This window comes from Antrostomus carolinensis, unplaced genomic scaffold, assembly GCF_000700745.2.
Source record: "Antrostomus carolinensis isolate BGI_N321 unplaced genomic scaffold, ASM70074v2 scaffold1327, whole genome shotgun sequence".
Lineage (NCBI taxonomy): Eukaryota > Metazoa > Chordata > Aves > Caprimulgiformes > Caprimulgidae > Antrostomus > Antrostomus carolinensis.
The window spans coordinates 9513-21616 of record NW_010326425.1 but is presented as its reverse complement, the minus strand read 5'-3'; the positions used below and the strand labels follow the sequence as shown (position 1 = coordinate 21616).

At 50.0% G+C, this 12104-nt stretch overlaps 1 protein-coding gene across 2 annotated transcripts in view; it reads right to left on the bottom strand.

Annotated features, from left to right (window-relative positions):
* Nucleotides 1-2823: 2823 nt before the first annotated feature.
* UBAP1L (ubiquitin associated protein 1 like) overlaps nt 2824-12104 on the bottom strand; it is a 14544-nt gene continuing 5263 nt past the window's right edge. For both annotated transcript variants that reach the window (XM_029085854.1, XM_010171552.2), the window contains exons 3-6: nt 10134-10877; nt 8471-8716; nt 4167-4268; nt 2824-2958 (exon numbers count right to left, since the gene is read on the bottom strand). In XM_029085854.1, the coding sequence (XP_028941687.1) occupies nt 2824-2958; nt 4167-4268; nt 8471-8716; nt 10134-10877 (1227 nt within the window). The remainder of the gene's footprint in view (nt 2959-4166; nt 4269-8470; nt 8717-10133; nt 10878-12104) is intronic.

Here is a 12104-nt window from a genome sequence, read left to right as displayed (position 1 = left end):
CGCTGTCTTCCCCTGAGTGAAGGCGGCGCGGGGAAGTACGTTGCTTTCAAACCATATTAAGTTGAACAAACAGCTTCAACCTTCCATTAAAAGAAAGTTAAAATAATTCTGTTACTAAAATATTTATGACGGGCTCCTGTGACTAACCCAGGAGAGCTGAACTTGGCAGGCTCTCCCCTTCCCTCCAGCTCCACCACCACCACGAGTTACCATCACTCCCTCCACCTTCACATATTATTTTGGTTTTTTGACAGTTCAGGGGTTTACAAAGATATTTGCTGACAAAATACAAAAAGATTTAAGATTTTTAAGTGTAGCACCTGCGGGGAAAAAGTAGGTCTTGGTATTGTTGAGTAGGACATGGATGCTCTCAAGAGAGGAGTGATTTGTTGCATCCATCGATCCAGACCGTGATACAGAAAATAATAGAAGATAATTTTAGGGAGAATAAAAAAAAAAGAAGATCCAGTTCTTACCTCTGCAAGATGGGGGGGAAATTGCTGAGCCAGGACTAGGCAAATCTCTTAAGGAGAGCCTTTGCACAACCAGTGGGCACGACGCTGGGAACGTGCTTTGCTCCACCAGAATTTGGCCCTCGATGTTAACACATTACTGGCACCAGCACAGCACCGTTATCTTCCCCTTTTCAATCTTCACGGTGTTCACCTCGCCAAAGATCACAGTTGGAGGCAAAAGGATCTATCTCATCACAGTTTAACCTTTTTGCAAGTTTCTTTTTTTGTTGTTTTTTTTAAGGTGACATCATCTTGGCAAGGATGAACGTAAGGGAAAGCTGCCTGTAGAATGGACTTGCCTTATAAGGGCTGTATCAAAAATAAAAGCTTGTATAACCAAAGGAAAGCTGGAGGAAAAAAACAGGCTTGGGAGCTCCAAGAAGAGCTTGTGAGTTCCCCACCAATATCTCCCTTGGTTGTACAAAGGTGCCACATTTCCCTTTTCAATGCCATTAAAGAAGAGAAGGAATAAAGCAGCTTTGGGTATGGATTGGGTCAAACCTCCCAAAACTTGGATGCTAAATTTCCTCATCGCATCCAAGTGAGGATGAAGGCAACTGTGGAGGGCTCTACCCTCCTGCTGGTGTTTGGCACCTACCTAGAGACACAGGGAGAAGGGACCGGGTGTTTTAGGTCGGGTGATGTTGGTACGTCGGGCTGGGAGACCGTTTGGAAGGATACAGTGGAAAAATGGTACTAATGCAACGAATGCAAAGATTTCTTTCTCTGCTAGGTTGTGTGCCAGTTGGCATTCGCGCAGGAAAAGACAGAAATACATTTCAGAAGTACCCCTCCAACCATCTTTTACTCAAAGAAATTACATCTGTATCTAATTCCCAGGAAAATAATAGACTTTTCTGTCAAACCACCGTCCGCTGTTCCACTTGCCAAGCCAAGAGACACATTCTGTAAGGTGATCTGAATCTTTGGTTACGTGCAAACATTCCCCTGGGCATCCCAATTTTCCTGATCCTGACATTCGTGTTGAATTTCCTTTGGAGCCACTGTCTCCACAGTTTAGGGAAGCATCCCCTGAATTTTCCTGATTTGGGCAGAGCACGAGGGCAGCCGAGCCGCTCCCCGTCTCTGTTCTGATTTCATTAAGTTCTCCCTGGGCACACACCCTCACATAAGCCATTTCTCATCGCGCTGGATAAACTTCATGTATTTCTCGAGCGAGGGCAGCTTGTTTGCTTTCCTTACCCTCACTGAATTCTGTATTTTTCTTTAGTTTCTAGTTTAAAAGGAGAAACTAAGTGTGATCAGATTGGATTTCAATTCCAATATTCAACCACGACTGAGTCAGCTGAGACTTTTCCCAAGCAAGGACCAACAAATGTTTCTGCAGGAGCCTTCAGTTTTTATGAAAACAATCTCTTCTGGTGATGTACGTGGTTTTTAAGAATCCACATTTGATTGTAGTTACAAACACGACACCCATCACCCTAAGCAGAAGGAGAAAACTGTGGTCTGGGTTTTGCAAAACCTAAGGCAAAGGGAGTTTGGATCTTACTGCATCTAACTTCACCTCCAGTGCTGGGTTCAGTGTTGGGCCCCTCACTCCAAGAAGGACATGGAGGGGCTGGAGCGTGTCCAGAGAAGGGCAACAGAGCTGGGGAAGGGTCTGGAGCACAAGTGTGCTGAGTTCCCTTGTGGCTGAGGGAACTGGGGTTGTTGAGCCTGGAGAAAAGGAGGCTGAGGGGAGACCTTGTGGCTCTGTCCAAGTCCCTTGGAGGAGGGTAGAGATATGTGTGTGTGGGTCTGTTCAACCAAGGACCAAGGGACAGGACAAGAGGAAATGGGCTCCAGTTGTGCCCAGGGCAGTTGAGATGGGATGTGAGGAAGAATTTCTTTGCTGAAAGGGTTCTGAGGCATTGGAAGGGGTGGGCCAGGACAGTGGTGGAGTCCTCATCCCTGGAGGTGTTCAAGGAACCTGTAGGTGTATCACTCAGGGATATGGTTTAATGGACATGGTGGTGATGAGATGACAATTGGACTGGATGGTCTTAAAGGTCTTTTCCAACCTTAATGATTCTGTGATTCTGTAATCGAAACAGCTGAGCTGATCAAGGGTGGAGACGTGTGGGTGAAGAGATGAACGCTCCTGCTGTAACTGCCAAAGACGTGTATGATGGATGTCCACAAAATGAGATGAGACACCAAGCTGGTGCTTTGAAGGTTTGTGCCTAGTGAGCCACGCTGTTGGGGTGGGATGGAGCAGCAGAAGGGTAAGTGTGTGCCAACCCACCCAAGTTCTTCAGTGGTCCAGTCTGGAAAGGGGAAGCAGCGATTGGGGTCCAGGGGTTGCTCATTGGGTTTTCATCATAAGCTCTTCCAAGGCCTTCTCCCTCTGATTCCCACAAAGCAGAAGAACTTCTTTGATTTCATTTTGCTGGAACCCCATATCGTTAAACTGAGATAACAAATGCAGGAATTCAGCTGCCTGGAGGAAGAAGGAAGAGAAAGGAGCAATGTTATCATGAGGTTTTAAAGGTGGATTTACTGTAGAGTTGCAGCAGAAACAGTGTTGGGTGACAAAGCTGCAGCCAGATGACCTGGCCGGGTTGTATTACTGCTGAAGGTCACTCCTGGTGCCACTGCTGACAGCAGAGTGAGGGCACACATACCACTGCTAGCACTTAAAAAGTGTATCTTCACATCAACTTTTTAAATAAGAAATACTTAATAAAACCTCCAGCTTCACTTATTCCTTCGAAAGTTTACTATGAATTCCATGCACGCGTTTGCCGGCGTTACAGAGACAGGGGAAAGGCAACGAGTGCAAGCTGGAAGTAATTTCTTCTTCCCTCCCTACTCAGCCTGGGTCCCACCACCACAACATCTCCTGGAGCCACATCCTCAATAAATAACCCCCACCACTGCTAGCACTTAAAAGTGTATCTTCACATCAACTTTTTAAATAAGAAATACTTAATAAAACCTCCAGCTTCACTTATTCCTTCGAAAGTTTACTATGAATTCCATGCACGCATTTGCCTGCGTTACAGAGACAGGGGAAAGGCAACGAGTGCAAGCTGGAAGTAATTTCTTCTTCCCTCCCTACTCAGCCTGGGTCCCACCACCACAACATCCCCTGGAGCCACATCCTCAATAAAAAACCCCCAGCCTGACACTGAGACCCTGGTGCCTTCCACTGCCACAGCCCTAATGAGCAGTGAGCCCGCAAGCCTACGTGTTGTCATCATCACATCCAGCACCACCAACCCAAATTTCAAGCAGGTTTTCTCCCACCTCAGTTCTTCACCACCCCCCAGGAGAAGATCAGTGATGAAGACCTACACCTGGAGTGCCACCATGGTTCTTCTCCTTGGGGGTGAATGCAAATGGGGATGGAGGTCATGAGTGTGGGTGCTGGTGGGCTCAGGGTGGAGGATTCCCCACGCAGGGGCTGAGCTGAGCGATGGATGGAGAAAAGCAACAGAGTGGGTGTCCTTCCTGGGGGGGTCCTCACGGTGACACTGCTCTGGGGGTCTGCTGCGAGTGTGGGCTTGCTGCTCGCAGGGTAATGGGTCTGACCAGCTAGGAGGTTGCACCAGGGGTAGTGGAGGTGGAGGGGAGCGTGCAGCCCGCTGGAAAAGTGAGTCTGGAGGACGCAGGACAAAGGGCCGGGCTGTGCTGCCCCACTCTGACCTTTTTCTCCGAGTACTGGAACATTTCCATGGCCTCCTCCACCTGTCCTTCCTCGTAGCCCTGCTTCAGCAGCCGGTCACAGGCACGCAGGTAGCTCAGGAACTGCAGAAGAAGACAATCAGGGTTAATCCAACCTCGCAGGCACGCGGTAGAAGTGCATTCAGGAGCCCACCTTGCCACCTGGGACCTGGGGCACAACTGTCCTGCTGGCTCCTGTCTGATGCTCAGCCAGGACAGTCTGTCTATCAGCAGGGTTCCCACCATGAGAAGACAACATCTTGGTCCTCCCCACTTACCCAGGGTGGGAAGGGAAACAAGGCAGAGGAAGGACGAGGAGCAAACCAAACATCTGAACCATCTCAAAGCGATGACCTCCAGGCCAGGGGGTGAGGCAGAGCCTATCCCGGTGAGATGTCTATCCTTGGCCGACCCAACATCCCTTTGATGTGCCGGAGTTTGTGCGTCTGTGGGTTCACTCCAGGGTTTGAGCACAAAACTCACCCCAGGGGAGACCCATGTGCTGTCATTACTGAAAGTAAACAGTTATTTTTGGCTTTCCTCGTCGTTCTTGGAGTGCTGACAGCACTATTCCCAGCGGTATCTTTGAAATACCATGAGAATCATTCACTGTCCAAAAACATATGGGACAAGCAGTAATAAAAGAGCTACACAATAGCAGGGGGAATAAAACCATCCCACAGGTCTCCCCAAAACCGTGTTCGTCTTCATCCAAGGAGAAGCTGATTCATATCTCCCCAGATCCACCAGTGCACAGACCTCCACCCTCCCCAGCACTCCCACAGCCAAGGAGAAGGATTCAGTAAAAACCCATAAAACATATAAAAAAGCCAAAAAAGTCCCTCAAGCGTTGAGTTGATCCAGTTTGGCTACAGAGCAGAGTAAGAATCTTAAGTAAAGTCAACCTTAAAAAGCAATTTATTAACTCAAAAATTAGACAGTCATTTGTGTTCATAACCTGGTTTTTATTTTCCTCGTTACCTTCCTAACTAATCACCCCAGATCACTGCTGTATTTTCTTGCCCTGTCACAGCAGGGACAGCCACTCACCCTGCTCATGGCCAGTCCTGGCAGCCTGCAAGCCCAGCATGAAATTGGTCAACTCAAGGATTTTTATCATTAAAAAAATAATGTGTATATATAAATATATCTATCTATATCTCCAGAAGACTAAACAAAACCAGGTTCTTAAATACTATGACCTGCTAACCCCTGGGTCCAGTACCAGCCCCACTGCTCGCTGGGGAGGAGGAGGAGACCTCTTGAAACTCCTTTTCCCCTTGTAGTTCTCAAGGAGGTTCCTCATCACACTTAGATGTGAAGTTCCTCCAGCACAGGCAACTGTGGAGAGCTCAGCTTTATCCATGACCCAGCCAACCCAATAACCTCATCACAAAGTGCTTGTGTGGGAAGAGACCTCCAGGCTCTGGTAGATCAATAACCTGCTGATTTATGTCTTCCCTCATTTGCTGTTACTTCATGTTATGTGCAGCGATGGAGCTTTTCACATCGAAGACAATCACGTGCAGCGACACAAAGGAAATCCCTCCTCCAGTGGGTTTTATCTTCCATGTCCCGGTACCACTTTGGCTGATGCCCATCAGAAAGGCCCATCCCCATGAGGTCCCACTTCAGGTGCTCCAACAACTGACTGACTGCTTAAGAAGAGCAAAGCCTTACCACCAACCATTCCACCGACCCACCTGGATCATGGACTGTAAACTGCTAGCGTGGAAAAAACCACAAACACACACCACCAAAGACCCAAATGCTGATCTCATTGTGGAGGAACAGGGTAAACATCTCCCCAGTCTTGCAGAAGGGTTCAAGCCAAGGATGCGCAAACCTGGTGGGCACTACCCCTCAGGTGCTGAGCCTCCAGGGACAGAAGGTCTCCGGGGAGACAGGGAGATCCCAGCCAGCACCATGATGGCCAACACTGCTCAACTCACAGCTGTAAATGCCACCACTGAGAAGGCAACTTCTACAAGCGTTGAAGAGTCTCGGGAAGCCACCACCAGTAGGGATGGCTGATGCCAGGCTTGTAGGAAGCGATGAAGATCTAGATTGTCGCTTGGGGTAAGACAACAACTTCTCGCGGAGGAGGAAAGGGGCAGGAGTGGAAGCACAGCTGAGCATTCATTGCGCTGAATTATTGACTTCACAAGAGCCCAACAGTCCACAGGAAGAGGCTCCTCATCCCTGCACGGCCAGGAGGCAGCTGGCACAGTGGGCTCTGTCCCGTGGTGAACGCCCCGCTCTGAACCCTGTGCTTACTGCTGTTTGGGGAGATGGATGCTGACCAGCTGCAGCATCCATCATGTCTCAGCTCACACCCACCTTGAGAGCTCCACGGATCAACAATGCATTTTTGATTGATCAATGACCACTGATCAAAAGGCAATGATGTGTTTTTGGTTTAGTCCTTGGCCACGACATCCTAGACGATGAACCTCTGGCATGTTGGGGCAACTAAAAGTGCTCGAGCCTTTTAGAGAGGCTCTTCCACCAAAGCTGAGAAGACATCACCTCCTTAAGGCAGCAGACTTACCTTCTCCACTGGGGTGGGCTCTGCCAATTTGACCTGACACTGCAAAGAAATGGAGCAATTTTTGGCTGCTACCATCTGGTTCTACAATCAATCTTCATGGTTGAAGCTGTCATCGTCACACACTCAAAACTCCACGTGACACCAGCAAGCAACGACGAGCGCCCACGGCTCTTTGTTTTTAACTTGCATGGAAACATATTTTCCAGGAAGGTTTTGCCTCAGTTGGTAGCTCTGTACTTGTAAGAGATGTGCCAAGGGCTTAGGCTCTACGTTTTATCTCAGCTGTATTGGGAGTAACTGGGAAAGATGGTGAAGAAGACACAAGATATAAAGTAGACCTTGTATTTTGGTCCATGAATCACTTTTCCAAGGGAATGGGAGTTGCTGTGTTTTCAGAGAAGGGAGCAGGCTGTACCCATTTCCATCCTTAACAAGATGTGTTGCTCCTTCATATTGAGACAGCAGCTGCTACAAGACACCCCTGCACACAAAGAACGTGGGCTGTGCTCTGCCCATCTCCCTCTGCCTAGATAAAACCTTTAGGAATTAAAGAATTAAAGCTTCTCTTCCCACCCCGGCTTGCGGCGACGCTCACCTGAAACACCAGCGAGGGTCTGGGGAGGTTGGTCCAACCAGGGGTGACTCAAGAGGGAACCAGAAGCTGTGGGATGACTCAGCTGTGGAGCAGCTTTGTGCACTGACCAGATGGGTAAGAACTGGCCCACGCAGCACGGGCAGCTCCCCAGGGGAACGGGAAGGAGATGGGCACCCAACAGTGGCTGCTTGGTGCTATGCCTCCTCACACCCCTGCCCGGGGTCTGCTCCTGCTCCCTGGCATGACAGCCTGGTGGACATCCCTCTTGCTAAGCTCCCATCAAGCCCCTTCTCTCTCTGCAAGAGCTAGCTGGATAATTCAGCTCTATTAAATCCTCTGCCGGGATGGTGGGTTGACCCTGGCTAGAGGCCAGATGCCCACCAAAGCAGGTCCAACCCCAAGCTTGCCAAGCCAGAAGGTCACAGTCAGCAGCATCCCTCATGGCATGGATGCTCCAAGCCCACCTGGACCATGGTGGGGTTTGTCTGGACAAGCAGAGACCTCAGGAATCAAGACACAGCACAACAGACTGTGATGTACTCAACCACCAAGTGTAGGAAGAGGTTGTATGTTAATTAATTTAAATAAATTCCAGGTTATTATAGAGGGTTCCTTAGGAAAAGAGCTCTGGGACCCAGCAGCGATGCTTTCATGGAGCCCCTGGTTGCTCCAACGCGAGGAGCTTGTGTTTTGGAGAGAGCCCAGACAAATCTCTGAGGTATTTGTACAGTCCCGCTCTGACAGGATGAGCCATGGCAATAATCACATGAATCTAACAGCCGGGGAAAAATGATGTGCAAAAAGTTTCCATATACGGGGGAAAAATTGGTACTTCAAAAGGACACAATGCTCCACACAGCAGATGGAACAGATAACGCCACCCGGCCCTTATTACTTGCTGAAAAGCTGAGGGCGACTCGTTGCTATTTTATTACAGCACAAGTGCAGACGTGTGACCTCATGGAAAACCCTGTCAGCTGAAGGTCTGATACCAAAGCGAGAAACCCAGCTCTATTTTCCTCCAGAGCAGAAGGAGGCCATCAGAAGTCCACCCCAAGTGAGACAGCCATCCCTTTCTGCATGTAAATCAAGCTTTAATTTACCAAAAGCTTTCCGTGGCGCAGTGCCAGCTCCACCAACCTGACTTAAGCTTTGCTTTCCAATCTTCTGGAGGGTGAGGATGGCTTTGCGGGTGGGGTAGCCCAAGGCTATAACGGGTTCGATGAGATCTCGTTCCTCTTGGCTCAGCGCCGAGAGGAGGTCAGCCGCCGAGTCCGGTTGGGATCTGTGGGAACTGAGAGGTCGCGCAGGCGTAGAGGCCGGCGTGGAGGTTGGCGTAGAGGTCGGTGTGGAGGCAGGGGGGAGGCAGGTGTAGGGGCTGAGGGACTGCAAGAAAAAAACAGCAGATGGTCTTGCTCCAGCTCATGAAACGATGTTAAAAGACACAAGCTGAAGCAATGCTTCCCAACACCGGCAGTTACCTTGCTCTCTCCAGAAGAGGAAAATTCCTGTAGGGGGAACAAACCCCCTTGGGCATCAGGGGAGGCTGGACTTCATTAAAGCCAGGCTCAGCTATGGATATGGATCAAACTGTGCTCAAGAGGCTTCATGGGGCAAAGCAACCAAAGCAGCTTCCTTTCCCTGGGAATCTCCATCACATCTCCAGCAATAAATGCCATCCTGGACTGGCCAAGCAAGAGGCAGCACTGCCCATGGGCAGGCAGTGGAGCAGCCTGGGCAGGAGGATGCTCCCCTGATCATAGAATCAATCACAGAATGGTTTGGGTTGGAAGGGACCTTAAAGATGAGTATTTAATCATAGAATCATTAAGGTTGGAAAAGACCTCCAAGATCATCAAGTCCAACTGTCAACCCAACGCCACCATGCCCACTAATCCATGTCCTGAAGTTTTTTGAACACCTCCAGGGATGGGGACTCCACCACTGCCCTGGCCAACCCCTTCCAATGCCTCAGAACCCTTGCAGCAAAGAAATTCTTCCTCACATCCCATCTCAACTGCCCTGGGCACAACTGGAGCCCATTTCCTCTTGTCCTGTCCCTTGGTCCTTGGTTGAACAGACCCACCCCCACCTCTCTCCACCCTCCTCCAAGGGACTTGCACAGAGCCACAAGGTCCCCCCTCAGCCTCCTTTTCTCCAGGCTCAACACCCCCAGTTCCCTCAGCTGCTCCTCATCAGACTCATTATCTTTCCTTAATTACCCTACATCTAATGCAACTACCTATAAACAACCCAGCCTTTTATGTGTCCCATGGTTTTAATTGTGAGTTTTAAGTAATTTGTCTCTCAGGTAGCTGGATGAGATGAGATTTCTTAAAAAACATGGCACCATCCAGATTGAAGGTGATGGAAAGCAATATTTACTCCATCACTCCACATCACTGTCTTTATCATTAAACAATTCAAATTTCTAGTAGGATTATGAAGTTCTAAAGTTTCCTAGGAAAGACACGATGGCTGTAAGGGGGGAATTCCCTATAAACTCTGTTTATATCTGCTGGAGGGGGGTGGAAAATGGAAAGGGAAGAGGGAAAAAACCTCCTTATTTCACTTTTTTTTTTTCAATTGAAAATCAAATAAAATGCTTTGCTTGTCAGAAAAATGGGGATGTTTTGGTTAGGATCAAATTTACCAAAACTCATCAGTGATTTCTCATGGGTTCAGTGTTCCCAAAGCCCCACTTTGGTTCCATTTCACTGGCCAGACCTCAGCTAACGGGACAAATTCAACCTCTCCTGTCTCAGCAACACACACAAAGGGCTCCCAGAAGAAAACACCTCACCGGCACTGTGGGCTTATGTCGTTTGATCGGGGGGATCGGCGCAGTCGCAGCCGGAGGAGCTGGCACCCAGGTCCCCAGGTGGGACACGTCCGGGGCTGGCCCGTACTTGACGCTGCGGCTGGTGCGGGAGCACTGGGGGAGCGGCCGTGGCACTGGGACCCCTTTGCTCTCCACAGTGGCTCTGTTCAAAGGATGCACCAAAGCACCCAGCTTCCTCCTGGCTGCTTCCAGCTCGTTCTTCATGTTATTAAACATCACCATGGATCTTCTCTGCTTGCTCAGGTCCGGGCTGGCTGGGTTGTGGATGTTGTTCTGCGGCAGCGGCTCCAACAAGCCGGGTGATGTCTTTGGTCGGGTTTGGTAAAAGCCAGGACGCAGAGGAACACCTCTCCCAGAGTTCCTCCTCCTGGAAACCTTTTCATCTTTGTCATTCTCTTCCCATGAGGTTGAGGAATACTCATCATCCTCCGAGTAATCATCCTCCTCTGAGTGCCAGGTCTCGCTCTCGGTGTCGGACAAGGCTCCTCTGCCCTTGGCGAGCCCGTTGGTATCGCTCAGGCTGAGGCAGCGCCGCACCGCCCCGTCCCGTGCTCTCCCCCCGTTGCTGTCAGTGGGGTCCACCAGCAGCAGCCAGCACGGTGGAGCCGTGGGGACAACTTCAGAGGTGACACGATGGCGGGAGGTTTGCTGCTGAGAGGCCACCTCAACCCAGTAAAGTGCTTTTCTTTCCAGTGAGAAGTCGTGCTGTGGGAAAGGAAGAAAGCAGCTGGTGAGGACATCTGAAACCAGACCACGTGCTTCATGAGGGCACCTTAAAGGTCCATCCTTCCCATACTGGCTCCCATTTCCCCAGGCATCAGTGCTGGCTGTGGGCAATCAGGCTGTTAGGGTTGGGCAGTGCCAGCCTCATCCCTATAGAGAATCCTCAAATTTCTACTTAAAAAAAAAAATCTGTCTACAAAGTTATTACAGTTTTGAGTTGTATCTACAATTCTTTTGGTAGGTGTCTTCTGCTTGGAGGTGGTTTTGTGTCAGTTTGGCCCCTGTGGAAGGGGAGTAGAGAGGGTGGAGGGTGCAGAGAGGAGGTGTGGGCACCCTGGAGAGGTACCACATTCAACCACAGGCTATGGGCAGCCCCCCAGGATGGTGGCACAGCTTGTTTGTGACCCTCATTAGTGGCACCTGGCAAAGCCACAGCAGCTGCAGGGGTTCAGGAGCTGCCATGGGAGGAGAAGCCACCTTGGGCAGAGGAAGGACCAGCCATGGGAATCTCCAGTGGTGCCAGAGGCTGGGCCAGTCCCAGAACAGAGTCGTCATTTCCACGTAGTCTGGCTTAAAATATGTTTGAGACTGAAATCTGAGGGTTTTCCTGGAACAAACAAGCCTTGCCTGTCCCAGAGCTCTCCAAACAAGGTCTCCTCCGGCCGGGCAGGCACGTACATTCACAGCCCAGGAATGCTGTTTTTACTGCTCCCTGCCATTTGCCAGCCAGGGACCCAAACCAGCCTCCCTGAGGAAAACACCAGCACGTGCCTCAACCAGGATCAGCCCAGACCATCAGCGCAATCCCTCGGCCTTGGTGGCGAGCACCAATGTGTCCCCAACCAGGGAGAAACTCAGGGCTGGGGGTTTCATGGGGAAGGATGGGGTGGTGGACTACCTCAGCTGGTCCATGGGCAAGTAGACCACCACCTGCCTTTACAGAAGCAGAAAAAAACACAGATGCATTAAAAATTCCTTCAGAGAAATTGCTTAAAATTAACAACACGGTGACTCTTCACGTTAAACACATCCTGTGGACTTGGGATGTGGCATTTTTGGGGAAGGATGAGCAAGGCTGAGCTAAGGAAAAGTCAGATGTGGGGTTTACTGCTGGTTCATCCATCACCAGGAGTGAGCAGAGGCTGTTTGGGATCTCCCAGATCACCTTCCTCCCGTGAAGTGCACTGACCCCATCTATGGGTGAGACTA